At 41.1% G+C, this 26,891-nt stretch overlaps 1 protein-coding gene across 5 annotated transcripts in view; it reads left to right on the top strand.

Annotated features, from left to right (window-relative positions):
* Positions 1 to 25,789, top strand: part of LOC134357239 (zinc finger FYVE domain-containing protein 16-like) — a 71,778-nt gene extending 45,989 nt beyond the window's left edge. For all 5 annotated transcript variants that reach the window (XM_063068564.1, XM_063068567.1, XM_063068563.1 and 2 more), the window contains 7 exons: positions 4,539 to 4,643; positions 7,460 to 7,610; positions 9,180 to 9,260; positions 10,526 to 10,688; positions 11,560 to 11,665; positions 15,866 to 16,042; positions 23,755 to 25,789. In XM_063068564.1, coding sequence (XP_062924634.1) covers positions 4,539 to 4,643; positions 7,460 to 7,610; positions 9,180 to 9,260; positions 10,526 to 10,688; positions 11,560 to 11,665; positions 15,866 to 16,042; positions 23,755 to 23,916 — 945 coding nt within the window. In that variant the 3' untranslated portion in view covers positions 23,917 to 25,789. The remainder of the gene's footprint in view (positions 1 to 4,538; positions 4,644 to 7,459; positions 7,611 to 9,179; positions 9,261 to 10,525; positions 10,689 to 11,559; positions 11,666 to 15,865; positions 16,043 to 23,754) is intronic.
* The last annotated feature ends 1,102 nt before the right edge of the window (positions 25,790 to 26,891 follow it).

The raw sequence follows: 26,891 nt of genomic DNA, 5'->3' as shown, positions 1-26,891 counted from the left end.
GGAGGTTCACGAGGTTAATTCCCAGGATGGCGAGACTGTCATATGTTGAAAGATTGGAGGGACTGGGCTTGTATACTCTGGAATTTAGAAGGATGAGAGGGGATCTGATTGAAACATATAAGATTATTAAGGGATTGGACACGCTGGAGGCAGGAAGCATGTTCCCGATGTTGGGGGAGTCCAGAACCAGAGGCCACAATTTGAGAATAAGAGATAGGCCATTTAGAATGGAGTTGAGGAAAAACTTTTTCACCCAGAGAGTTGCAGTGGAGGCCAATTCTCTGGATTCTTTCAAGAAAGAGTTAGATAGAGCTCTTAATGATAGTGGAGTCGGGGGATATGGGGAGAAGGCAGGAACGGGGTACTGATTGTGGATGATCAGCCATGATCACAGTGAATGGCGGTGCTGGCTCAAAGGGCCGAATGGCCTACTCCTGCACCTATTGTCTATTGTCTATTATTTTCCAGATATAAATATTTTAAAACTTATTTAGGTTCATTCCTGCTTCTGGTGTTGACAAATCCAGATTACATCATTCAATAAGTGAATAGAAGTAAGTGTGAAGATACTTATTAAGGTACTGGAGCCATTTGTGAGTCTTGTTTCAAAGAGGGTCACAGAGCACTACAGCACAGAAATGGGCTGTACAGCCCATCTAGTCCATGCCAAACTATTTTTCTGCCTAGTCCCATCTACCCACACCCAGACCGTAGCTCTCTATACCCCTCCCATCCATGTACCTACCCAAACTTCTCTTAATGTTACAAATGAATCTGTTCATCCGTTGGAGGCTCGTTCCACATTCGCAACCTAAGTGAAGTAGTTTATTTCCTTAAATGTTTCACCTTTCACCCTAAACTTATGACCTCTAGTTCTAGCCTCTCCCAACCCGAGAGGAACAAGCCTCCATGCGTTCATCTGATCTATACCCCTCGTAATTTTCTATACTGCTATCATATCTCCTTTCATTCTTCTGAAGAGAAATGGAAGTTTTAGTTTAGATGTTGATAGTATGGAATTTTGCTGAACTCAGAAGTAGATTGGGTCAGATCCAAGGATGCATTTCAACTTAGAAGCATAGTACAGTACAGCACAGTTTGGGCTTTTCATCCCATGAAGTTGTACCAATCTATATAAACCTATTCTACAATTAATCTGACTCTCCCCTCCTGCACAGCCCACGACCATTCCTGCATTTCTTTAAGAGTCTTTGAAATGTCCTTAATGTATCAGCCTCTACCACCACCTCCAGCATCGACATTACGACCCTGTGTAAAAACACCTCTGACGCATCCTCTAAGCTTTCCCCCACTCCCCTTAAATGGATGCCCTCTGGCATTAGCCATTGGTGCCCTGGTTAAAGGCTTTGGCTGCCCACTCTCTCTGCCTCTTATCATCTTATACACCTCTATCAAGTTGCCTCTCATCCTCCTTTGCTCCGAAGAGAAAAGCCTACCTTGTTCAACCTTTCCTCATAAGACTTGCCCTCTAATCCAGGTAGCATCCTGGTCAACCTCCTCTGCACCCTTTCTAAAGCTCCAAGTGTGGTCTAACCTGAGTTTTATTTTATAGCGCATACATCAGCATGGTCTTTATCAATTACAGCTCGGCATTTTAACACCATTTTCCCCTCGAAACTAATCAGTAAGCTCCGAGATCTGGGCCTCAGTACCCCTTGTACAATTGGTTCCTGGATTTCCTCAGTTGGAGACCCTAGTCAGTTCGGATTGGCAAAAACATCTTCTCCACGATCCCTGTCAGCACTGGAGCTGTGTCAGCACAGAGATGTGTGCTTAGCCCCCTACTCTACTCACTTTACACCTATGACTGTGTGGCTAAGTACAGCTCCGGAACCATATACAAGTGTGCTGATGACATCACTGTCGGGAGTTGTATCAAAGGGGGTCATGAATCAGCATACGGGAGGGAGACTGAAAATTTAGCTGAGTGGTGTAATGACAGCCTCTCACTGAAGGTCAATAAGACCAAGGAACTGATTGTAGACTTTAAGAGAGGGAAACCAGAGGTCCGTGAGCCAGTAATCATCGGAGGATCAGAGGTAGAGAGGATGTCACTATCTCAGAGGATTGTCCTGGACCGATCATATAAATATAATTGTGAAGAAAGCACGACAGTACCTCTACTTCCTCGGGAGTCTGGAGAATCAGCATGCCATCGAAAACTTTGACAAACTTCTAGAGATGTGTGGTGTATCGTGTACTGACTGGCTGCATTACGGCCTGGTATGGGAGCACCAATGCCTTTGAAAGGAAAATCCTACAAAAGGTACTGGATTTGGCCACAACCCTCCCAAGCATTGAGCATATCTGCATGAAAGGTTGCCGTCAAAAAGCAGCATCAGTCATCACAGATCCTCACCACCCAGGCCATGCTCTTTTCTCGCCGCTGCCATCGGGTAGGAGATACAAGTGCCTCAATACTCACACCACCAAGTTCAAGAACAGTTACTGCCCCTTAACCATTATGCTCTTGAACAAAACGGGGTGGCTACACTCATTTAAGGACTCTTATATTGTTATTTCATGCTATTTATTCCTGCTTTTGCAGTTTGTTTATAGTTAACAGTTCCTGATGTTTACAGTTACTGTTCTATAGATTTGCTAAGTATGCCCACAGGAAAAAAAAGGAATCTCAGGGTGGTATGTGGTGACATGTATGTACTCTGATAGTAAATTGTACTTTGAACTTTGCAACATTACCTTGCTGCTCTTGAACTGGCTTCCCTGATTAATGAAGGCCAGCACACCATACGTTTTCGTAATAACCCTGTCAACGTTCACAGCAACTTTGAGAGTCTGTGGACATGGATTCCAAAATCCCTCTGCTCTTCCACACTGCTAAGAATCTTACCATCAACCCTGTATTCTGCCTTCAAATTCGACCTTCCCAAATGAATCACTCCATGGTTTTCCAGATTGAACTCCATCTGCTACTTCTCAGCTCAGCTCAGCTCTGCATTTTGTCTGTATCCTGTTTTAATCTATGACAATCTTCTACTCTACCCACACTAGCATGAACCCCTCCTGTTCCATGCAATCATGGTCATGTGTCATTGGTTTAAACATTGCTGCTACCAAACCACAGAGCCTGTTCCTGCACATTACCACCATTATTTGATAATTCGTTATACTTCTATTGACCAAATCACTTTAATTCAGAAAATGGCTATGGACTTTCAATTTGCAGTTTAGGTATCCATTAACCAACTGAATTGAATTGACTTTATTACTTACATCCTTCAAATACATGAGGAGTAAAGATCTTCATATTACGTCTCCATTCAAATGTGCAATTATAGTAATTTATAATAAATATTATGTACAACAGGATAGTCAATATAATATAGAAATACAGTAGCATCAACATGAATTAATCAGTCTGATGTCCTGGTGGATGAAGCTGTCCCGGAGCCTGTTGGTCCTGGCTTTTATGCTGCGATATCATTTCCCGGATGGTAGCAGCTGGAACAGCTTGTTGGAGTGACTCGGGTCTCCAATAATCCTTCGGGCCCTTTTTACACAACTGTCTTTGTAAGTGTCCTAAATAGTGGGAAGTTCACATCTACAGATGCGCTGGGTTTATCCACACCACTCTTTGCAGAGTCCTGCGATTGAGGGAAGTACAGTTTCCATACCATGCAGTGATGCAGCCAGTCAGGATGCTCTCAATTGTGCCCCTATAGAAAGTTCTTAGAATTTGGGGGCCCATATCAAACTTCTTCAACTGTCTGAAGTGAAAGAGGCACTGTTGTGCTTTTTCACCACACAGCCGGTATGTATAGACCACATGAGATCCTTGGTGATGTTTATGCCAAGGAACTTAAAAATGTTCACCCCCCTCTAATCCAGATCCATTGATGTCTATAGGGATTAGCCTGTCTCCATTCCTCTAGCTCCTTTGTTTTTGTGACTTTGAGGGAGAGGTTGTTTTCTTGACACCATTGTGTCAGGGTGATGACTTCCTCTCTGTAGGCTGCCTCATAATTATTTGAGATTAGGCAATCAGTGTAGTATCATCAGCAAATTTAATTAGCAGATTGGAGCTATGGGTGATGACACAGTCATAGGTATACAGAGAGTAAAGGAGGGGGCTTAGTGCACAGCCCTGAGGGGCACCTGTGTTGAGGATTAGAGGGGCAGAGGTGAAGGAGCCCACTCTTACCACCTGCTGGTGATCTGACAGGAAGTTCAGTATCTAGCTGCACAAGGCAGGGTCAAGGCTGAGGTCTCTGAGCTTCTTGACGAGCCTGAAGGGAATTATGGTGTTGAATGCTGAACTGTAGTCCAAGAACAGCATTCTCACATAAGCATCCCTCTTCTCCAGATGTGTACCGACAGTGTGTAGAGCTATGGCTATTGCGTTGTCTGTCGATGGGTTGTGTCGATAGGCGAATTGTTGAAAATATTCCAAGATATTTTATGTCGCTGTGATACTCTGTATATAACCTGAAAACTTAGTTTGATTATTTCCCTGTTGAAATATTGTTATTTGTCCTTGGATCGTTCTCCCTTTGTAGGATCTTCGAAATTACCAGTATACTTTGCCGACAATTGAGGGATTGGTGCTTCATCTGGAGATGGGGAAAAGTTCAATTAAAATCCCTAAGAGGAGATACAGTGAGGTTAGTAATGAAATTAAACTGGTTACCAGGTAATGTTTTCTGTCACTCATTTATAAATTTTGTTTGGTGGAGGATGAACGTATTGAAACATGTATTCCTGCTGTGGTTTTGGATGTTGAATGCACAGTAATGAATTGATAAATTTTTGCTGTTCTTAAAATTCTTGAAATGTATTGAAATCGGACAATAGATTGAAGACAAGTTCAGATTCAAATATATTTATTGCACTTGCATCAAAACCTACAGTGAAATGCGTTGTCTCAGTTAATAACCAACACAACTGAAGGGTGTGCTGGGAGCAGTCCGTAAGTGTTGGCACACATTCTGGTGCCAACATAGCATGTCCACCCTGCTCACAGAACAATGTTGAGCACAACAAAATAGACATACTAAACGACAAAGCAACAAAGGCAAAACAACCCCATTCCTTCCTACCAAATATGCATGTACACAGACTTTCTGATTTCATATATACATTTGATGTTTGTCTTTCATCCTTTAAAATTAATAATTGTCAACTTTGTAACTGTAAATTTAGCCCAAGACACAATAAAATGTCACCTAGTTTTTTTAAAAAATACTCTCATTAACTTAATGAGACTATTTTGGAACCTTAACTGTATTTGTTGTACATCCTTTTAATTTTTATTCCTTCTCACTCTAAACTCTACTGATATGAAGAAAATCATCTCATTTCTGTTGGGTTAGTGCATTGATACTAATGAAAATTCATACTAATCAGAATCAAGTTTAATATCACTGGTATATGTCATGAATTGCATACAGTATGTTGTTTTATGGCAGCAGTACATTGCAAAACATTATACCAATATAAATTACAAAAAGAAATATATGTGTATGTGTGTGTATCTATAGAGATTAAGAAAACAGTGCAAAAAGAGTAGGAAAAAAATACTGAAGTACAAACCCCATTTCCTGAAAAGTTGGGATATTTTCCAAAATGCAATAAAAACAAAAATCTGTGATATGTTAATTCACGTGAACCTTTATTTAACTGACAAAAATACAAAGAAAAGATTTTCAATAGTTTTACTGACCAACTTAATTGTATTTTGTAAATATACACAAATTTAGAATTTGATGGCTGCAACACACTCAACAAAAGTTGGGACAGAGTTAAAATAAGATTGAAAAGTGCACAGAATATTCAAGTAACACCGGTTTGGAAGACTCCACATTAAGCAGGCTAATTGGTAGCAGGTGAGGTATCATGACTGGGTATAAAAGTAGCGTCCATCAAAGGCTCAGTCTTTGCAAGCAAGGATGGGTCGTGGCTCACCCCTTTGTGCCAAAATTCTTGAGAGAATTGTTAGTTCAAAAGGAACATTTCTCAACGCAAGATTGCAGAGAATTTTGGTCTTCCAACATCTACAGTACATAATATTGTGAAAAGATTCAGAGAATTCAGAGGCATCTCAGTGCATAAAGGGCAAGGTCAGAAACCACTGTTGAATGCGCGTGATCTTTGAGCCCTCAGGCAGCACTGCCTAAGAAACCATCATGCTACTGTGATAATTATAGCCACCTGGGCTCAGGAGTACTTCGGAAAACCATTGTCACTCAACACAGTCCATCGCTGCATCCAGAAATGCATCTTGAAACTGTATTACACAAGGAGGAAGCCATACATCAACTCTATGCAGAAACGCTGGCGAGTTCTCTGGGCCCGAGCTCATCTCAGATTGACCGAAAGACTGTGGAACTGTGTGCTGTGGTCAGATGAGTCCACATTTCAGCTAGTTTTCAGAAAAAAACGGGCATCGAGTTCTCCGTACCAAAGATGAAAACGACCATCCAGATTGTTATCAGCGAAAGGTGCAAAAGCCAGCATCTTTGATGATATGGGGGTGCATCAGTGCCCACAGCATGGGTGAGTTGCATGTATGTGAAGGTACCATTGACTTTGAGGTGTATATTAGGATTTTAGAGAGACATACGTTGCCATCAAGGCGACGTCTCTTCCCGGGACGTCCATGCTTATTTCAGCAGGCAATGCCAGACCACATTCGGCACGGGCTACAACAGCGTGGCTTTGTAGACCCAGAGTGCGTGTGCTTGACTGGCCTGCTGCCAGTCCAGATCTATCTCCTATTGAAAATGTATGGCGCATCATGAAGAGGAGAATCAGACAACGGAGACCACAGACTGTTGAGCAGCAGAAGTCTTATATCAAGCAAGAATGGACAAAATTTCCAATTGCAGATCTACTACAATTAGTATCCTCAGTTCCAAAACAATTAAAAAGTGTTATTAAAAGGAAAGGTGATGTAACACAATGGTAAACATGCCTCTGTCCCAACTTTTGTTGAGTGTGTTGCAGCCATCAAATTCTAAATTTGTGTATGTTTACAAAATACAATTAAGTTGGTCAGTAAAACTATTGAAAATCTTTTCTTTGTACTTCTGTCAGTTAAATAAAGGTTCACGTGAATTAACATATCACAGATTTTTGTTTTCATTGCATTTTGGAAAATATCCCGACTTCTCTGGAAATGGGGTTTGTAGTTTTCATGAGTTCATTGTCCATTTATAAATCGATGGTGGAGGGGAAGAAGCTGTTCCTGAGACATTGAGTACGTGTTTCAGGATGTGCTCCTGTACATCCTCCTTGATGGTAGCAATGAGAAGAGGGTATGTCCTGGGTGGTGGGGGTCCTGAGTGACAAGTGACACTTCTTTGAGGCATCTCCTTTTGAAGATGTCCTCGACGTGGGTGCGGCTCGTGCCCGTGATGGAGCTGGCTGAGTTTGCAACTTTTTTGCTGTCATTTCATGATTGCCTGTTTCTGTTTCTTAGGTCATGAAAGTAGTAACCTCTTCAAATGAACATGTGGTTGCTATGGCAACAAGTTTTAGTTCAGATGCTGATTCACACCTGGTCTGCATACAAACTGAGGATAAAAATTATCAGACACATGCAAACACTGTTGCTGAGAAGACCAGGAAAGGTAACTTTGTATTTTGTTTTCTGTTTTGGTTGTGGAATTCTGCAGAATTCATCGTTGAATGACTATTCTCAACATTGGTGCTCCACAAGGGTATGTCCTCAGCCCCCTTTTTCTACTCCCTGTACACTCTGTGTGGACAGACTCTGCTCTAATTTCATCTACAAGTTTGATAGCAGATGATACCAACATGGTGGCCTATCTCAAATAATGATGAGTCAGAGTACTGGAAGGAGAGAAAGAGCTTAGTGACTTGGGGTCATGTCAACAACCTGTCCCTCAAAGTCAACAAAACAAAAGAACGGGTCATTACCTTCAGGAAGGTTGGGGGGAGGGTGCGGTATACATTGATGGTGTTCAGGTTGAGAGGGTTGTGAGCTTCAGGTTCCTAGGACTTATCAGATAACCTGTCCTGATCCAACCATGTTGAAGTCACAGCCAAGAAAGCTCTGTACTTCCACAAGAAGCTTAAGAAATTTAGTGTGTTCCCTAGATTCTCACCAATTTTTATCAGTCCACCATAGAAAACATTCAATCTGAATGCATCTTGGCTTGGTGTGGTAACTCTGGCCGTGACCACAAGAAGTGGTAGGGAGTTGTGAATGCAACTCAGCACATCATGGAAACTAGCCTCCCTTCCATGGACTCCGTTACACTTCCCACTGCCTCAGGAAAGCAGCCAGCATAATCAAACACCCTTCCCACCCCAGACATTCTCTCTTCTTCCCCCACCCCCACCCCCATCGAATAGAAGATACAAAAGCCTGAAAGCACATGCCACCAGGCTCAAGGGCAGCTCCTATCCTGCTGTCAGGAAAATTGACCAATTCTTAGTGATTAAAGACCCAAAACTCCTGAAGTCCCCAGGTTACATTATTGATGATGTGTCCCAGTGCACACCTGGTTAATTAAGCCGAATGGTGTTGGACCAGAGTAATAAAAGGCATGGGCCAGACCAAAATGGCAGGATCAAGTGACACTGAATCTCCAGTAACAAGATCAAGAAGGACAATTTTCTCACTGTAAGCTGGCCCACACACCCCCATAAACCTTGGGCTTAACATCCCCACAAACCCTTACCTGGATACCCCTACATCTCAACACTCATTCCCTACAATCCGACATCACCCCCACATCAATTATAAGTAATAACTGCATCACTTTAGCATATTCATAACCATAAACCTTAAAATGTAGGTAAGGAGCAGGAAGATCCCAATAAAGCCAGGTGTTGGACCTGGTTAATGAAGGCATGGGCCAAATCAAAGTGGCAGGGTTGCGTGACACTGAATCTCAGGTGACGAGATCAAGAAGCACGAGAATCTCCAGTACGACAAGATGGACTCTTGACCTCACAAGCTGTCTTATGCCTTTGCACCTTGTTGTCTACTTGTTCTACACTTTCTCTGTTACTGTAGCATTTTATCTTGTACTGTATTATTTTCCTTGTACTACCTCATTGCATTGTTGTAATGAATTGCTCGGTATATATGGCGTGCAAGACAAGTCCTTCATGGTACCTCGGTACGTGTGACAATAATAAACCAATTTACATTTCTTCCTGTGCTGTAGTTACAGGAGCCTCTTTTGTAGTGTTTAATGGAGCTCTGAAAACAACTTCGGGATTTATCGCTAAATCCAGTTTAGTGGAAGGTAAGAGAAAGAAAAATACAAAGTTGATGATAGCATTTCAGAACATCAGTGAATCAATTTCAGAAAAGATCATTCCTATGTAAGTTGCCACCATATTAAACTGTATTTGTTTTTTGGCTACTATTTTTTCTGACATTAATGTCTTGGAACATAAATTGAGTAGAGGTTAACTTTACACTGACAACTTGTATAGAGGATCTGAATATAAGAAATAAAAGAAGGATGTCTTTCATTAGAAGTTTTAAAGTTTACAAGCACTGGAGAAAATTATATCTTTCCAATATTATCACAAATGATCTCTAAGGAAATCACAAATCATTAACATGAAAATACTTTATACATAATTACTTAGTTTGTAAGGCAGTGGCTCTCATAAAATAAGTAATGAGATGCCCGGCTGTATCAAAAACACAGGCTGTTATTCAGCCTGAACTTTCAGAATGATTTCGAGCCAATTATACAATCTAGCAACAGACAAAATTTCTGCATTTGAAATAAAAAAAACTACTATTGGATTGTTGGTTGAAAGCAATTGGACAGAATCGAGACTGGTAATTAACTCTTAACACTCGTTCTTTACCGTGTACATGACTATAACTGTCAGTATCTGGTTACACATTGTTAAAATAAAGCATATTTCATATAAATGGTCCTCAAAAGTGGTTTGGATTGTCAGTCTTTCCCCTCAGCAAAAACATCATTTGCATGTTGCAGGATTAGATAAATTCAGACATTTCACTAAAAATTTAAGTTCTTAATTAAGCTAATGTAATTTTTTTACAAAGTATTGAGGGTGATACAGAGAGCTACCTAGCCTAATGAAAAATATAAATGTTTTATCTGTATTAACTTTATTTTGTTGCTGTAAGCAGCTGATGCTAAATAAACTCAGATGCTTATGACGGTTCTGAATTTAACTTTGCCTTCCCAGAATATCCCTGGGAATATTGTCAGACATGCAGTTAATTACAATATAAAACTAATTAAACTGTGATTTATAATTGATATAAAACATTGCTAATATCTTAAAAGCTTAAATCCAACAGCTAGTTACTGTCCAGCAAATTAAAATTAATTATTGTTACAAGAACATTTTAAAATCATAAATTCCTCCAGAAAAGGTTGATGCTGTGTGCTATTTGTTTTAAAAGTTGCATTGCAGTTTTGGTTCAACTTCATGCTCCTTTGTCTCCGCTTCCTAATCTACAGATGAGAAATATTTATAACTTTTGTTATCTTTTAATGAGAGCAATTCAAAATTTCAGATGGACTGATGGTCCAGGTAACCCCAGAAACCATGGATGGTTTAAAGTGTGCTCTAAAAGAGAAGAGAGACTTTCAAATAATTTGTGGAAAATTGGATTCTGATGACAGAAGAGAATTTGTAAATATTCAGTGGGTCGATGATGACAAACCTGTAAACAAAGGGTATGATTTTTGATATCAATCATCCTTTGAATAGTAAAATACTCAGCCTGTAAAATTTCAAAATAACATTTGATTGGCATTCTAAGAGTAACTTCACTGCATGGGAGGGGAGGGGGTAGAGGCCTGACTGGGTGGACATTGGTGAAGTGGTGTGACCTACCATCATTTATGCCCAAAGATTTCACACTCCTGTGCATGAACCGGAGGTTCTTGGTACCAGCCCGAATGTTAGCCCTTCATCTGAAGCTATCATGGATCAGAAATTACCGGGAGCTACTGGAGTTGAATGAACAAATCTTTCCTTGTCCACCTAGTAATCCCTTACCATGGCAGAACTCGGAACAGAGTATGTGTTTCGAAAGTCTGACGTGGGAATGTGAATGAGGTGGCCTCCCCTGAGGAGTTGATTGTATATATTTAGGGTTCCACTGCTGGCTGGGGATGTATCTAGGGAGTGGTAGATTGGATGTTTGCTGTTCTGGAAGAGGCAGGTAATAAATGAGATTTACGTAGATGTCAGGTCGGCCACTATCTGTCAAGCAAACTGATAAAGTGGAAAAGATCAGATGGAATTTGTACGTGGTGCAATGTAACAAGTGAAAGTAAAGAGATAAAAGAAAAAGACCAGCCCTTTATAGGTTAGTTAGTATAAGCTCCACCACAAAGTACATAGCCAAAATGTAACCCGAACATTAAGGAAGGTGCTGAATTTCTCCCATTCTTTGATTTAGTTAGATTTGTTTCATGTTAATTTATATCCATTTGTAAATTGCATTGAGTTAATTTTTTGATCATTTTTGCTGTAAATTTTCATGGACTCAATATTTTCAATGGTTACTACATTCTTAAACTGTTCCTCTTTCACTTCCAGTATTCTAAGTCCTCTTGATGGACGGTCCATGGAAAATATTCCTAGCAACAAAATCTCACAGGAAGATGAATTTGAAAACGATGGCGTTGTTGTAAAGTGCACTGAGGTCAGTTATGTTGTTTCGAACTCTGTGACAAGTTTCACTTTGAGAATACACAGTAAAGCAATCAATATCTTTTTTAAGCCTCCACCCTCAGAGCAATTGTATTATCAAATTACTAAATACTCAGAAGCATTTTGGAGTACATTCACCCTTGAGAGAAGAAAGTCTGGATCTAGGATGTGACCACGTACTACTGTCATGTAACATGGTTAAGGAATTTTGTGAAGCTCAATCAATTTCATAAATTTTAAGGAAATCCTCGGTATTATGTTGTGAATTATGATTGTTATAGTTTGCATAATCAATAAACAAAATTTGTCATTAATCTGATACTGCACAGTCTGGCAGACATTTAAACATTTAATGAGCTGTGGGATGCTTATGGTCATAGAAAAGTACAACACAGAAACAGGCCCTTCAGCCCATTTAGCCCATGCTGAACCATTTAAACTGCCTACTCTGATCAACCTGCATCTGGACCATAGCTCTCCATACCCCTACCATCATGTACCTATCCTAAAATTATTATATTGAGCTCGCTTGCACCACTTGCCATCAAATGTTAAGCAATGATTTGAGGCAGAATAAAATGCCAGTGACCGTTGTTATGCAGCAATGCAGTACATCTTAAATAACATTTGTTACGTAACCGGCAACAATGAATATCAATCGAGACAGGTTATATAAAAACAACTAAACATTTATTAAACATGGATAAATAATAAAAACAAACTAAAACCTTAACTGGAAGTTAACTGCTATGCGGCCGTTCAACAAACCATCACTTGCTACTGGTTCTTAAAACGTTAAATGCTTAAACAGTTCTTAAAGCAGTAAAGTCAGATACAATTCTTAAAATGGTAAATTTGAAAGTCCAACAGATTTATACATTCAATTGGGAGAGACTTCTCTGGAGAAGGATTTCTTCATAGACGCAACTTTCCTGTTGGTTCTGTCTAAAGGATTCACGATGCAGGAATTAACGGCTTAAAACAACTGACCTTAATTTCTGGAGAGCAAATCTTGCATGAACTTCCTTGCTCTTTTGGCAAGACTTATCTTCGATGCAAGTCACTACTTCTTCAACGAAGACTCAATAAGGTCGATCCTTTGTTAAACTGCCGAACGATACCAACTTCTCTTAATCCTTTGGGTCCTGTACTTCGATAAAGTCTTCACTCTCCCATACTACTGGAAAAAGGTACATCAACAAATCTAGCAAAAATTGCCAATCCGGCACTATTGTACCTTGCAACAGAAGGTAACACTCCGTTTTAAAAATGAAACTGCGTCATAAAATAAATACGCAACAGAAACGGAGACACACTAACGTTCTAGCTGGAAAACTAAAAACTAACTGCGTCACCTGAGGTCTTCCCTTATATACCCGTGGTGAACATGTCATCACGTGACCTCACATCGGCGGGAAAGTTACATCAAGTGACCTCCAAAAGACCATTACATCATTCTCACAAAAAAAATCACAAGATCTCCTTGAGGTATGTAACACATTTCAGAAGCTGTAATTGCAGGTACAGTAATCCTGCCACCTTGGTTTTTATAAGCATGTTTACAGTAGTATGGTTTGCCTGCTGTATCCAAAGGCTGATACAAACTAGTGGAGGCGTAACCAAAAATGTTATATAAAATAGTGAAGGCGTAACCAACAATGTTCGTTGGTCTCGGCCTGAAACGTCGACTATACCTCTTCCTATAGATGCTGCCTGGCCTGCTGCGTTCCACCAGCATTTTGTGTGTGCACTTGCTTAATTGTTCTTTTCATTGAGTTGTTTCCAGCTACATGATGACTTGCAGATTTAAAATATGTGAATCATACTTTAACCCATGCACCACTCAAAAGAGGCCAAATACTGAAATAATAAATTTACTTGTAAATTAATGGCATCTTAATGAGAATGCAAATTAGTTATTTCACTCTTTAAAAAAGCTATACTCTCAAGGTGCTTTACAAAATAACATTAGGATGGCACAGTAGCAATATGGTTAGTGTAACTCATGATAATGTGACACTGTACAGTGCCAGCGACCCAGGTTCAATGCCTGCTGCCATCAGTAAGGAGTTGCATGTTGTCCCATGATCATGTGAATTCCTCCTGGCTGCTCAGGTTTCCTCTCACATTACAAAGATGTACAGGTTAGTGGGTTAATTGTTCACATGGATGTGTTTGATGTTGGCTCCTGGGACTGGAAAGGCTGGTTACCATGCTGTATCACTGAGTAAAACAAAAGTTAAAGCTTATATTAATGTAAATACTTTGCATTTTGTCTAGTAAAATCAACTCCCCATTTTAAATACAGATGATAAATACAGCATTGATTTAAATACAGCAGGGAGGTACTACTGCAGTTGTACAAGGCCTTGGTGAGACCACACCTGGAGTATTGTGTGCAGTTTTAGTCCCCTAATCTGAGGAAAGACATCTTTGCCATAGAGGGAGTACAAAGAAGGTTCACCAGATTGATTCCTGGGATGGCAGGTCTTTCATATGAAGAAAGACTGGATGAACTGGGCTTGTACTCGTTGGAATTTAGAAGATTGAGGGGGGATCTGATTGAAACGTATAAGATCCTAAAGGGATTGGACAGGCTAGATGCGGGAAGATTGTTCCCGATGTTGGGGAGGTCCAGAACGAGGGGTCACAGTTTGAGGATAGAGGGGAAGCCTTTTAGGACCGAGATTAGGAAAAACTTCTTCACACAGAGAGTGGTGAATCTGTGGAATTCTCTGCCACAGCAAACTGTTGAGGCCAGTTCATTGGCTATGTTTAAGAGGGAGTTAGATATGGCCCTTGTGGCTACAGGGGTCAGGGGGTATGGAGGGAAGGCTGGGTTCTGAGTTGATGATCAGCCATGATCATAATAAATGGCGGTGCAGGCTCGAAGGGCCGAATGGCCTACTCCTGCACCTATTTTCTATGTTTCTATGTTTCTATGATGCAGGTGAAGTAATAGTTGGCCCTCCTGCACTAAATGGATGAAAATTATAATGGTTCTCATATAAAACTTCTTTCGTGACAAGGTTAAAAATTTGCAGCAAAATATATTTAGTTAACATCTTACATGGAACATTCCAGGCTTGAGCAGTTATGCCCATGCAGAGCCCTGGACTACAGAAATCTTTTCATCATTTCTTGACCATAAGTGAAAGAAATGGGTTAGTAAATTTGTTGATGACACAAAGATTGGGGGTGTTGTGGATAGTGTGAAGGGCTATCAGAGGTTACAGCGGGACATTGATAGGATGCAAAACTGGGCTGAGAAGTTGCAGATGGAGTTCAACTCAGATAAGTGTGAGGTGGTTCATTTTGGTAGGTCAAATATTGATGGCAGAATATAGTATTAATTGTAAGACTTTTGGCAGTGTGGAGGATCAGAGGGATCTTGGAGTCCGGGTCCATAGGACACTCAAAGCTGCTGCGCAGGTTGACTGGTTAAGAAGGCATATGGTACATTGGCCTTCATCAATCTTGGGATTGAGTTTAAGAGCCGAGAGGTAATGTTGCAGCTATATAGGACTCTGGTCAGACCCACTTGGAGTACTGTGCTCCGTTCTGGTCGCCTCACTATAGGAAGGATGTGGAAACCATGGAAAGGGTGCAGAGGAGATTTACAAGGATGTTGCCTGGTTTGGGGAGCATGCCTTATGAGAATAGGTTGAGTGAACTTGGCGTTTTCTCCTTGGAGCGATAGAGGATGAGAGGTGACCTGATAGAGGTGTACGAGATGATAATAGGCATTGATCGTGTGGATAGTTAGAGGGTTTTCCCCAGGGCTGAAATGGCTAGCATGAGAGGGCACAGTTTTAAGGTGCTTGGAAGTAGGTACAGAGAAGATGTCGGGGGTAAATTTTACGCAGAGAGTGGTGAATGCATGGAATGGGCTCCCGGTGACGGTGGTGGAGGCAGATACAATAGGGTCTTTCAAGAGACTCCTGGATAGGTACTTGGAGCTTAGAAAAATAAAGGGCTATGGGTAACCCTAGGAAATTTCTAAGTTAAGGACATGTTCAGCACAGCTTTGTAGGCCGAAGGGCTTGTATTGTGCTGTAGGTTTTCTATGTTTCTAAATGTAGTTTGCTATAGTGAAACTGGAAGATTTGAAAAATTCATTTTGTGCCATAAATATGTAACCATGTGTAGCCATCATTATTAAAATTAATAAACGCTGTTCATGTTATTCCAGGTATTCTATTTGCAAAGAAATCCTGATCCACACAGTACGACCATTCCAGCAGCACAGAGTCACCTGAGCAAGGAGATTGCTGCAGCTTGCTGTGCTGCTCTCTGCCCTCACCTCAGAGGCCTGAAAGAAATTGGAATAAACAAATTGAGTCTCAGGGTCTCTCTAGAAACTGACAAGGTAAACCAGACTAAAATGTGATGCAGCTGTGCTTTTGTCAGAAGAAGTGTATGTTTTCAACAAATTTGTGTGTGATTGTAAAACATGGCTTTACTACTCACTGTAGATTCATAGGTTCGGGGATTTGCAGGCACATATTCATGATGCATCCTGTGGTCACCTGTGTATCAAACTAATGAGGAACATAAAGCTTTTAATACCTTATCCATTTAGTTTGTCCTTTTAGAAAGGATACTTCCACATTGCCTTCCTGTTCCTTGGTCCTTTATACTTCCCCCACTTTTTATCTCATATGATTGCTCTGAGTTTCATTAAAATTTTCATGTAGAGTAGACATGTATAATGTGCATATATGTCACCATATACATCCCTGAGATTTGTTTGCTTGCAGGCATGCTCGGTAAATCCAAGAACCATAATAGAATCTATGAAAGACTGCCTGCAACAGGGCATACAAACAGTCAATGTGCAAAAGGCAACAAATTGTGCAAATACAAAAAATAAGTAAATAAATAAGCAATAATTATCAAGAAAATCAGATGGAGTCCATCCTTGAAATTGAGTCCATTGTGTGAGAACAGTTCAGTGATAGGGGCAAGTGAAGTTGAATGAAGTTATCCCCGCTGGTTCAAGAGCCTCGTGGTTGAGGTGCAGAATCTGTTCCTGAACCTGGTGGTCTCGGTGATCCAAAGCCAAGTGGAGCCAGTGAGATTGCTAGACCTGTTGTGGCGATAGGCAAATTGCAGTGGTTCTGGGTCCTTGCTTGGGCAGGAGTTGATTCTACCCATGACCAGCCTCTCACAGCACTTCATCATAGTAGACATGAGTGCCACTGAGCAGTAATTGTTGAGGCAGCTCACCCTGCTCTTCTTGGGCACTGGTAAGATTGTCCCCCTTTTGAAGTAGATAGGAACCTCCAACTGCAGCAGTGAGAGTTGAAGGTGGCCTTGAACACTGCAGCCAGTTGATTGGCACAGGTTTTCAGAGCCCTATCAGGTACACCATCAGGGCCTGGCACCTTGCACTTTGAAAGATGTTCTGATGTCAGCTTCCGAGGCAGATATCACAGGGGACTGGATACTGCAGGGATTGCACAGGTGTAGTGGTGTAGTTTTACTCTCCCTTTCAAAGCATGCATAAAAAGCATTGAGATCATCTGGGAGTGAAGCGTCATTGCCATTCGTGATGTTAGGTTGTGCTTTGTCGGAAGTAGTGGCCTGTAAGCCCTGCCAGAGCTAACATACATCCAATTCCGTCTCAAACTTAATCCAGGTGTCACGGGTTATGAAGTGTATAAAGTTATTACTGGAGAGAAAGTACTTGGGAAATTGAAAGATCTGAAGGTGGATAGGTCACCTGGACCAGATGGTGTATGCCCCAGGGTTTGAAAGAGGTGGCTGAAGAGATTGTGGAGGCATTAGTAATGATCTTTCAAGAATCATGAGTTTCTGGAATGGTTCCAGAAGACTGGAAAATTGTAACTGTCACTCCTCTTTTCAAGAAGGGAGAGAGGCAGAAGAAAAGATATTATAGACCAGTTAGTTTGACCTCAGTTGATGTTGGAATCAATTATTAAGGATGAGGTCTCAGGGTACTTGGAGGCTTTAGTCAGCTTGGTTTCCTCAAGGGAAAATCTTGCCTGACAAATCTGTTGGAATTCTTTGAAGAAATAAGAAGCAGGATAGACAAAGAAGAATCTGTTGATGTGGTGTACCTGGGATTTTCATAAGTCTTTGACAAGGTGCCACACACGAGGCTGCTTATCAAGCTATGAGCCCATGATATTACAGGAAAGATTCTAGCATGAATAAAGCAGTGGCTGATTGGCAGGAGGCAAAGTGTGGGAATAAAGGGAGCCTTTTCTGGTTGGCTGCTGGTGACTGGTGGTGTTCCGCAGGGGTCTGTTTTGGAACCAATACTTTTTAAGTTATCTATCAATGATTTGGAATTGATGGCTTTGTTGCAAAGTTTGCGGATGCTATAAAGATAGGTGGACGGACAGGTTGTTTTGAGAAAGTAGACTACTGAAGGACTTAGACAAATGAGGAGAATTAACAAGGAAATAGCAGATGGAATACAGTGCCGGCAAGTGTATGGTCATGCACTTTGGTGGAAGAAATGAAAGGGTTGACTGTTTACTAAATGGAAAGAAAATATAAAACCTGAAGTACAAGGGGACTTGGGAGTCCTTGTGCAGGATTCCCTAAAGTTTAATCTGCAGGTTGAGTCTGTGGTGAGGAAGGCAAATGTGACATTAGCATTCATTTCAAGAGGACTAGAATATAAAAGCAAGGATGTAATGTTGACACTTTATAAAGCAGTGATGAGGCCTTGGAGTATCGTGAGCGGTTTTTGACCCTTTTGAAAGGATGTGCTGAAACTGGAGTGAATTCAAAGGAGGTTCATGAAAGTTATTCCGGGATTGAATGGCTCGTCATATGAAAAGTGCTTGAAGGCTCTGAGCTTGCATTCACTGGAATTCAGAGGAATGAGGGGTGACCTAATTAAAACCTAGCGAATGGTGAAAGGCCTTAATAGAGTAGATGTAAAAAGGATGTTTCCTATGGTGGGAGAGTCTAAGACCAGAGGACACAACCTCAGAATCAGGTTAGGTCAGGTCAGGTCACAGATCTCTCAGTGGGTGAGCATCTGAGGGACAGTGACCACTGCTCTCTGGCCTTTAGCATTATCGTGGAAAAGGATAGAATCAGAGAGGACAGGAAAATTTTTAATTGGGGAAAGGCAAATTATGAGGCTATAAGGCTAGAACTTGCGGGTGTGAATTGGGATGATGTTTTTGCAGGGAAATGTACTATGGACATGTGGTGGATTTTTAGAGATCTCTTGCAGGACGTTAGGGATAACTTTGTCCCGGTGAGGAAGATAAAGAATGATAGGGTGAAGGAACCATGGGTGACAAGTGAGGTGAAAAATCTAGTCAGGTGGAAGAAGGCAGCATACATGAGGTTTAGGAAGCAAGGATCAGATGGGTCTATTGAGGAATATAGGGAAGCAAGAAAGGAGCTTAAGAAGGGGCTGAGAAGAGCAAGAAGGGGGCATGAGAAGGCCTTGGTGAGTAGGGTAAAGGAAAACCCCAAGGCATTCTTCAATTATGTGAAGAAAAAAAGGATGACAGGAGTGAAGGTAGGACCAATTAGAGATAAAGGTGGGAAGATGTGCCTGGAGGCTGTGGAAGTGAGCGAGGTCCTCAATGAATACTGCTCTTCGGTATTCACCAGTGAGAGGGAACTTGATGATGGTGAGGACAATATGAGTGAGGTTGATGTTCTGGAGCATGTTGATATTAAGGGAGAGGAGGTGTTGGAGTCATAAAAATACGTTAGGATGGATAGGTCCCCGGGGCCTGATGGAATATTCCCCAGGCTGCTCCACGAGGCGAAAGAAGAGATTGCTGAGCCTCTGGCTGGGATCTTTATGTCCTCGTTGTCCATGGGAATGGTACCGGAAGATTGGAGGGAGGCGAATGTTGTCCCCTTGTTCAAAAAAGGTAGTAGGGATAGTCCGGGTAATTATAGACCAGTGTGCCTTATGTCTGTGGTGGGAAAGCTGTTGGAAAAGATTCTTAGAGATAGGATCTATAGGCATCTAGAGAAGCACGGTCTGATCAGGGACAGTCAGCATGGCTTTGTGAAGGGCAGATCATGTCTAACAAGCCTGATAAAGTTCTTTGAGGAGGTGACCAGGCATATAGATGAGGAGAGTGCAGTGGATGTGATCTATATGGATTTTAGTAAGGCATTTGACAAGGTTCCACACAGTAGGCTTATTCAGAAAGTTAGAAGGCATGAGATCCAGGGAAGTTTGGCCAGGTGGATTCAGAATTGGCTTGCCTGAAGAAGGCAGAGGGTGGTGGTGGAGGAAGTACATTCAGACTGGAGGATTGTGACTACTGGTGTCCCACAAGGATCTGTTCTGGGACCTCTACTTTTCGTGATTTTTATTAACGACCTGGATGTGGGGGTAAAAGTGTGGGTTGGCAAGTTTGCAGACGACACAAAGGTTGGTGGTGTTGTAGATAGTGTAGAGGATTGTCAAAGATTGCAGAGAGACATTGATAGGATGCAGGAGTGGGCTGAGAAGTGGCAGATGGAGTTCAACCCGGTGAAGTGAGGTGGTACACCTTGGAAGGACAAACTCCAAGGCAGAGTACAAAGTAAATGGCAGGATACTTGGTAGTGTGGAGGAGCAGAGGGATCTTGGGGTACATGTCCACAGATCCCTGAAAGTTGCCTCACAGGTGGATAGGATAGTTAAGAAAGCTTATGGGGTGTTAGCTTTCATAAGTCGAGGGATAGAGTTTAAGAGTCGCAATGTAATGATGCAGCTCTATGAAACTCTGGTTAGGCCACACTTGGGAGTACTGTGTACAGTTCTGGTCACCTCACTATAGGAAGGATGTGGAAGCATTGGAGAGGGTACAGAGGAGATTTACCAGGATGCTGCCTGGTTTAGAAAGTATGCATTAGGATCAGAGATTAAGGGAGCTGGGGCTTTACTCTTTGGAGAGAAGGAGGATGAGAGGAGACATAATAGAGGTGTACAAAATAATAAGAGGAATAGATAGAGTGGATAGCCAGCACCTCTTCCCCAGGGCACCACTGCTCAATACAAGAGGACATGGCTTTAAGGTAAGGGGTGGGAAATTCAAGGGGGATATTAGAGGAAGGTTTTTTTACATTGGTGCGTGGAATGCACTGCCTGAATCAGTGGTGGAGGCTGATACACTAGTGAAGTTTAAGGGACTACTAGACAGGTATATGGAGGAATTTAAGGTGGGGGCTTATATGGGAGGCAGGGTTTGAGGGTCGGCACAACATTGTGGGCCGAAGGGCCTGTACTGTGCTGTACTATTCTATGTTCGATGTTCTATGAATAGAGGGACATCCTTTTAGAACGGAGATGAGGAGGAATTTCTTTAGCCAGAGAGTGGTGAATCTGTGGAATTATTTGCCATAGGCAGCTGTGGTGGCCAAGTCTTTATGTATATTTAAGGTTGATAAATTTTTGATCGGTCAGGGCATGTGGGATACGGGGAGAAGGCAAGAGATTGGGGCTGAGAGGAAAATTGGATTGGTCATATGAAATGGCGGAACAGACTCAAATGAGCCAAATTGCTTAATTCTGCTCCTATATCTTATGGAATGTTTTTTCACCTTTAAAATAATCTTCCATAGGTTGTACCTGGACTTCTTTTATAGTTCTGGATCATTAGTCTTGAATGCCACAGATCAAGCCCTCAACAGACTATTAAATTCTTTGTTTTCAGATATTTATCCATGTCCCTCTTGAACCATGGTAACTGCAGTCCTATCCCTTACCCACTTTGGATAGTTTTGCTTAACACCTTCATTCTATGTCAATTTCCTACTCTGCTGACATGATAAAAGTGAAATGTTTAAGGGGAGCATTGGGAACTTCTTCCCTTAGAGGGCAGTGAAAGTGTGGAACAAGCTGCCAGGGGAAGTGATGGGTACAGGCTCTATTTCTATATTAAAGAGAAATTTGAATAGATACTTGGATGGGAGGGGTTTGGAGAGCTGTGGTCTGGGTGAAGGTTGATGGGACTAGGCAGAGTAATATTTCAGCAAGTATTGCACATGGTCCTAAGGGCTTGTTTCTGTGTTCTATAACTCTAATAGGCCACATTTGTTGGAGGAGCAACACCTCGTATTCCATATGGATAGCCTAATGCCATGAACATCGATTACTCTACTTTCCAATAATTTCTTCCCCTTCCCCCTTTTCTCATTTTTCATTTCCTATTCTGGTTCCCTTCACACCCCTTTTCTTCTCATCTGCCCATCAGCTCCCTCTGGTTCCCTACCAACTTCCCTTTTTTCCATGGTCCACTGTACTTTCCTATCAGATTCCTTCTTCAGCCTTTCTCTTCCACCTATCACATCCCAGCTTCTTACTTCATTCCTCCTCACCCACCCTCCCACCTTCCCCTTCTCCTGGTCTCATCTTCCACCTGCCAGCTTGTTCTCCTTCCCTTCCCCTCACTTTCTGATTTTGGCTGCTAACTCTTTCCAGTTCTGATGAAAGGTCTTGACCAGAAACGTTGACTGTTTATTCTCCTCCGTAGGTTTTGCCTAACTTGCTGAGTTCCCCGAGCACTTATTTATTTAGTGGTAGGTCGCAAAAGAGGCCCTTCCAGCCCAATGAGCCGCGCCACCCAGCAACCAACCATAGCCTAATCACAGGACAATTTACAGGGACCAATTAATGTACGTCTTTGGGCTGTGGGAGGAAACCAGAGAAAACGCATGCGATCACGGGGAGAACGTATGAACTTCTTACACAGCGTGCTGGAATTGAACTCCAAACTCTGACACCCCATGCTGTAATAGTGTCGTGTTTGTTGCTCAAGATTTCCAGCATCTGCAGAATCTCATGCTTATTCTGTACCTCCTGTTTTTTGATATTTCCTCCAAAAAGTAGAGAGGAGTTCTCCTCACCTTCCCTGCCTGTCCTCCAAGTTCCAAATACCTCTAATTCCCTGTTCCAGGGAAACAACCCGAGCTTCTCAAGCTATCCATTGCTAAAGTACCTCATCATACAGTCATAGAGAGTGGAAGCTGGGTCGTCCGCCCAAGTGGTCCATGTCAACCAAGGTACCAGCCATCCAAGCTAATCTCATCAACTCAAAAACCTTTTCCATTTCATGTCCCTGTCGAACTGTCTTTTATTTCCAATAATTTCAGTACCTTTTAATTAAAAGGTTGGCACACTTTTGTGCTGTGCTGTTTTTTGTTTTTTATCTACAGTACTGTGTAAAAGTCTTGGGCACATATAACTAAGGTGCCTAAGAGTTTTGCACAGTACAGCTGCACCACGTAAAATAAACAAATTTCATGACAGGTGAGTGATAAACATAATTCTGATATGGGTCTCTATTGTGGACTGAGATAGGGAATGGGGCAGGGAAAGGGGAATCATGGTTGGGAAAAGGGGACGGGAGAGGAGAGGGAGCGAGAAACACCAGAGAGACTGTCTGTAGTGATCAATAAACCAATTGTTTAGGGTTGAGTGTGTGTGCACCTGTGTGCCATTCTCCCCCCCACTGCCCTGGCACTCCCTCTCTGCCACCTGCCCCAACTTCCCCTGCGGTGCTTCACCAACATCCTTTGCTCTACCCTGATTTACTAACTCACTCTCTGCTCCACGTTGACAAATACAGTACTGTACCTCTCTTCTGCAGCCTTCACGTCTATTCGTCCAGAAAGGAAGAATGGAAAAGTATGGATATTTCCATGCACCGTTGATGAATTTATTGCTTTGGCTGTTTGCGGAAGATTTACTTGAGGTTTCACTGGTAGAATGGATAGCAGATGAAGTTGAAATCAGATAAATATTGTTACATTTTGATAGGAAGAATGAGAAGGTGAGGGCAGAATTCCAGCACGGAAGAATGGAGAAGTACAGATGTAAAAGTAATAGGGCAGGCTGCGAAACTGGTTGAAAATGCTGTTCAAACAGTGGCGTGGAATACAGCAGCAAAAAGGTTAGGATGAAATCTTTGAACCACACTGGCTGAGCCGCAAATGAACTATTGCATTCAATTCTGCTTAGCACACATTCCACCAGTTGGACCTCCTCAAGCAAATTTTCCACAAAGCCAGTTGAATTCAGCATAAAAATACCTTGAGACTTTTGAGTATATGATGCTAGTGTATTTTTCTGTTTCGCAGGTTGAATACCAAGCAGGGTCGAGGGGCCTGCTTCTTCCACAGCACTATATGAATGATCTGGATAGTGCTTTAATTCCAGTTATTCACAATGGAAACTCCTACACTAGCAGTGGCCCTTTGGAAATGGAGTTATTCTTCTTCATTCTGGAACAACTTATCTGAAGAGGAAAGCATAACCTTCCTGGATCCCAATAGCCTGAAGTAGTATTGAAAAATGCACAAAATTTGCAAACTGCTGTCTGCTCTGAATTTTCTCAGGGATACAAGGATCAGTCCCTTCAGCAAAATGGCTAATAGCCCATTCACAAAACCAGTCTGAGTTTAATGGTGCAATCAATGTCTTTTGAGAATTTCAGTCATGAAATCTGCTGAGTTACAGGAGCCCCCAGTTTGGATATTTGTAGTACCACAGTTTCATGTGCAAATAGAGACCATGAGGACGTCTGGTGCTGTTGCAATTGTATGTTAAAGCATTCAGTAATTAATGTCTATTATCCTAAGAAAGCCAAGTTGTTGCAGAATGTTGGCAAAAGATTGAGAATAAGTTCCAACAGTTAACTGGTGCAGAAAGTGTTCAGGACATTTTCAATCAAAGGTAATATTATTTTTAATATATGTTGTGCAGTAACAGAGAAAGAAACCACATTATAAATCTTGAATGCAATGGAACTTGGTTTATGTGCTGAGATTTGTAATGATACTTTAAGCATTCCTAAATGTCACATCGCCAAAAATTGATGAAATAGAAAAGAAACAAAGTCTTGCACAAAGCTTATTTTATAAAACTGAAGTTTGTGTAAAGAAAACATGTAACTACAATCAGAATTTTGATTCTATTTTATTAGGGCTGCTAAAGTTATCTAAGATAATTATTAAAATGTAAGGAGCACAAGCATATGCAAATTTTTAATCCAAGTCCTGGTGGATGGCATGTCAGAGTGTTTAACGGCCCTCCAAACACTGAATGTTCTGTATATGAAAAATCTGTTCTGTTTTTGATAACGTTTTCATCGGGAGAGTAATGTATGAGGGCAAATGTTAATGATTTAAGTAATTTCCTCCTTCATTTGGTAAAATAATGAGGCTCACTCTGCAGTAGTTTTCAGTTAATGAAAAGAGATTTACCAGTAACGTCCTTCTTGATTCGTCAGGCTTCTTTCTTGAGGTATGAACCATTCAAGAAGTCAAAATAGGAATGCTGAGGCAAATTATGTTCTCTAGCATATTTCATAAATCTGATATTCCTTTGTGAAGATCTGACCCTGTTAAAGGATTTATTTATGCTTTTGAATAACCTTTCTCTATAGGGACTATTTTTCTTATAAAAGCAACAAATATAAATGTTTTCATAGACTTGTTTACACAAGATTTATACCAATATAACAGCATCTCTATGACTGGAGTTTAAAATTTCAGAAACGCTTCAATCATTTGAAATTATCTTTCTTACCATTTTTTATTAAATGTAAAAATTATAATTTCAATTAAGTGTATACAAGTTAAATCAACAAAGTTTTGAGATTGATAAACAGGTAATATTTAAACTAAAACAATACTTAGGCATGAGGATGCAGAGTTCTTAAGCCTATCATTAATGCTTCACTACAGATAGAAATGTGCAATATTTCTACTATAGGACCTATGGATCTATTCCAAGTTCAGTCTATGAAAAGTGTTAAATTATGTATAATTTACCTAATTTCATATAAGCTTTGTATAAAATAACATGTACGTAGAATCACTAATTCCTATTTTGCCAGGTGTAGTGTTTGGCTTTTTACTGAAACATGGTAATAGATGCGTCGGCACTTCACTCTGAGACCTCTTCAAAGTCAGTTGTGCTGCTCGTATATACATATATGCATTGGGCAGCATTTTTCTAAAAAAAGTCAAAAACAGGAGTCTCCTTAAATGTACAAGATTTAAAATGCATTGACCTCAATCTTGTAAATGGGAAACTATTAATTTCCTACATATTTTTATTTATATGTATCATTGTATATTTATGATGAAAATAAATCACTAAAAAATTAAACAGTGTTGTTCAGTCATTGTTATTGTGGTATGAAAGTGGATAAGAACAAAAGCAATAGAAGAGAACATTTGTAAACTAGGACTGAGAGAGATCAGTAAGTACTGTGTCTTTTGGAGACGAGGGGGATGCTGTGATGCAACTAGTCAGAATGTAGTCCCATGGTATATCTACAAAGGGTAGTCAAAACTGCTCAACGCAACACTGGCCTACTCACCATCAATGATACCTATGGTGCCTATAAAAAGTATTCCCCCCCCCCCCCCTTGGAAGTTACCATGTTTTATTTTTTACAACATTAAATCACAGTGGATTTAATTGGGCTTTTTTGACACTGATCAACAGAAAAAGACTCTTGTGTCAAAGTGAAAACAAACCTACAGCAACTCTGGAGGAGTTATAAGAGTGGCAAAGAGAAAGCCACTGTTGAAAAAAAACTCTCATGAAATTTTGGCTAGAGTTTGCCAGAAGGCATGTGGGAGACTCTGAAGTCAGCTGGATGAAGGCTCTATGGTCTGATGAAACCAAAATTGAGCCTTTTGGCCAGCTTAAATGCTATGTTTAGCATAAACCAAACACTGCACATCATCAAAGACATCCCTACCATGAAGCATGATGATGGCTGCATCATGCTGTGGAGATCCTACCTGCGTCAGGTCCTGGAGGGTGTGTGAAGGTAGAGGGTCAAATGAATGCAGCAAAATACAGGGAAATCCTGGAGGACAACCTGATGTAGTCTGTAAGAGAACTGTGACTTGGGAAATGATTTGTTTTCCAGCAAGACTGACCTCAAGCATAAAGCTAAAGCTACATGGTAGTTGCTTAAAAACAAGCCTGGAGTGGCCAAGTCAGAGTCCAGACCTCCATCCAATTGAGAATTTGTGGCTGGGCTTGAAAAGAGTATTCACTTGCAGTCCCCATGCAATCTGACAGAGCTTGAGCAGTCTTGTAAAGTATGTGGAAAAATTGCAGTGTCCAGATGTGCAAAGCTGGTAGAGAGACTCAAGGCTGTAATTGCTGCCAAAGGTGCAGCTACTAAATACTGACTTGAAGGGGGTGAGGAATCATGCAATTATTTTGTTTTATATTTGGAATTAACTTAGAT

The sequence above is a fragment of the Mobula hypostoma genome, chromosome 16, assembly GCF_963921235.1.
Source record: "Mobula hypostoma chromosome 16, sMobHyp1.1, whole genome shotgun sequence".
In the NCBI taxonomy this organism is placed as follows: domain Eukaryota; kingdom Metazoa; phylum Chordata; class Chondrichthyes; order Myliobatiformes; family Myliobatidae; genus Mobula; species Mobula hypostoma.
Note: the sequence above shows the minus strand (reverse complement) of the source record. Positions and strands in the feature narration are given on the sequence as shown.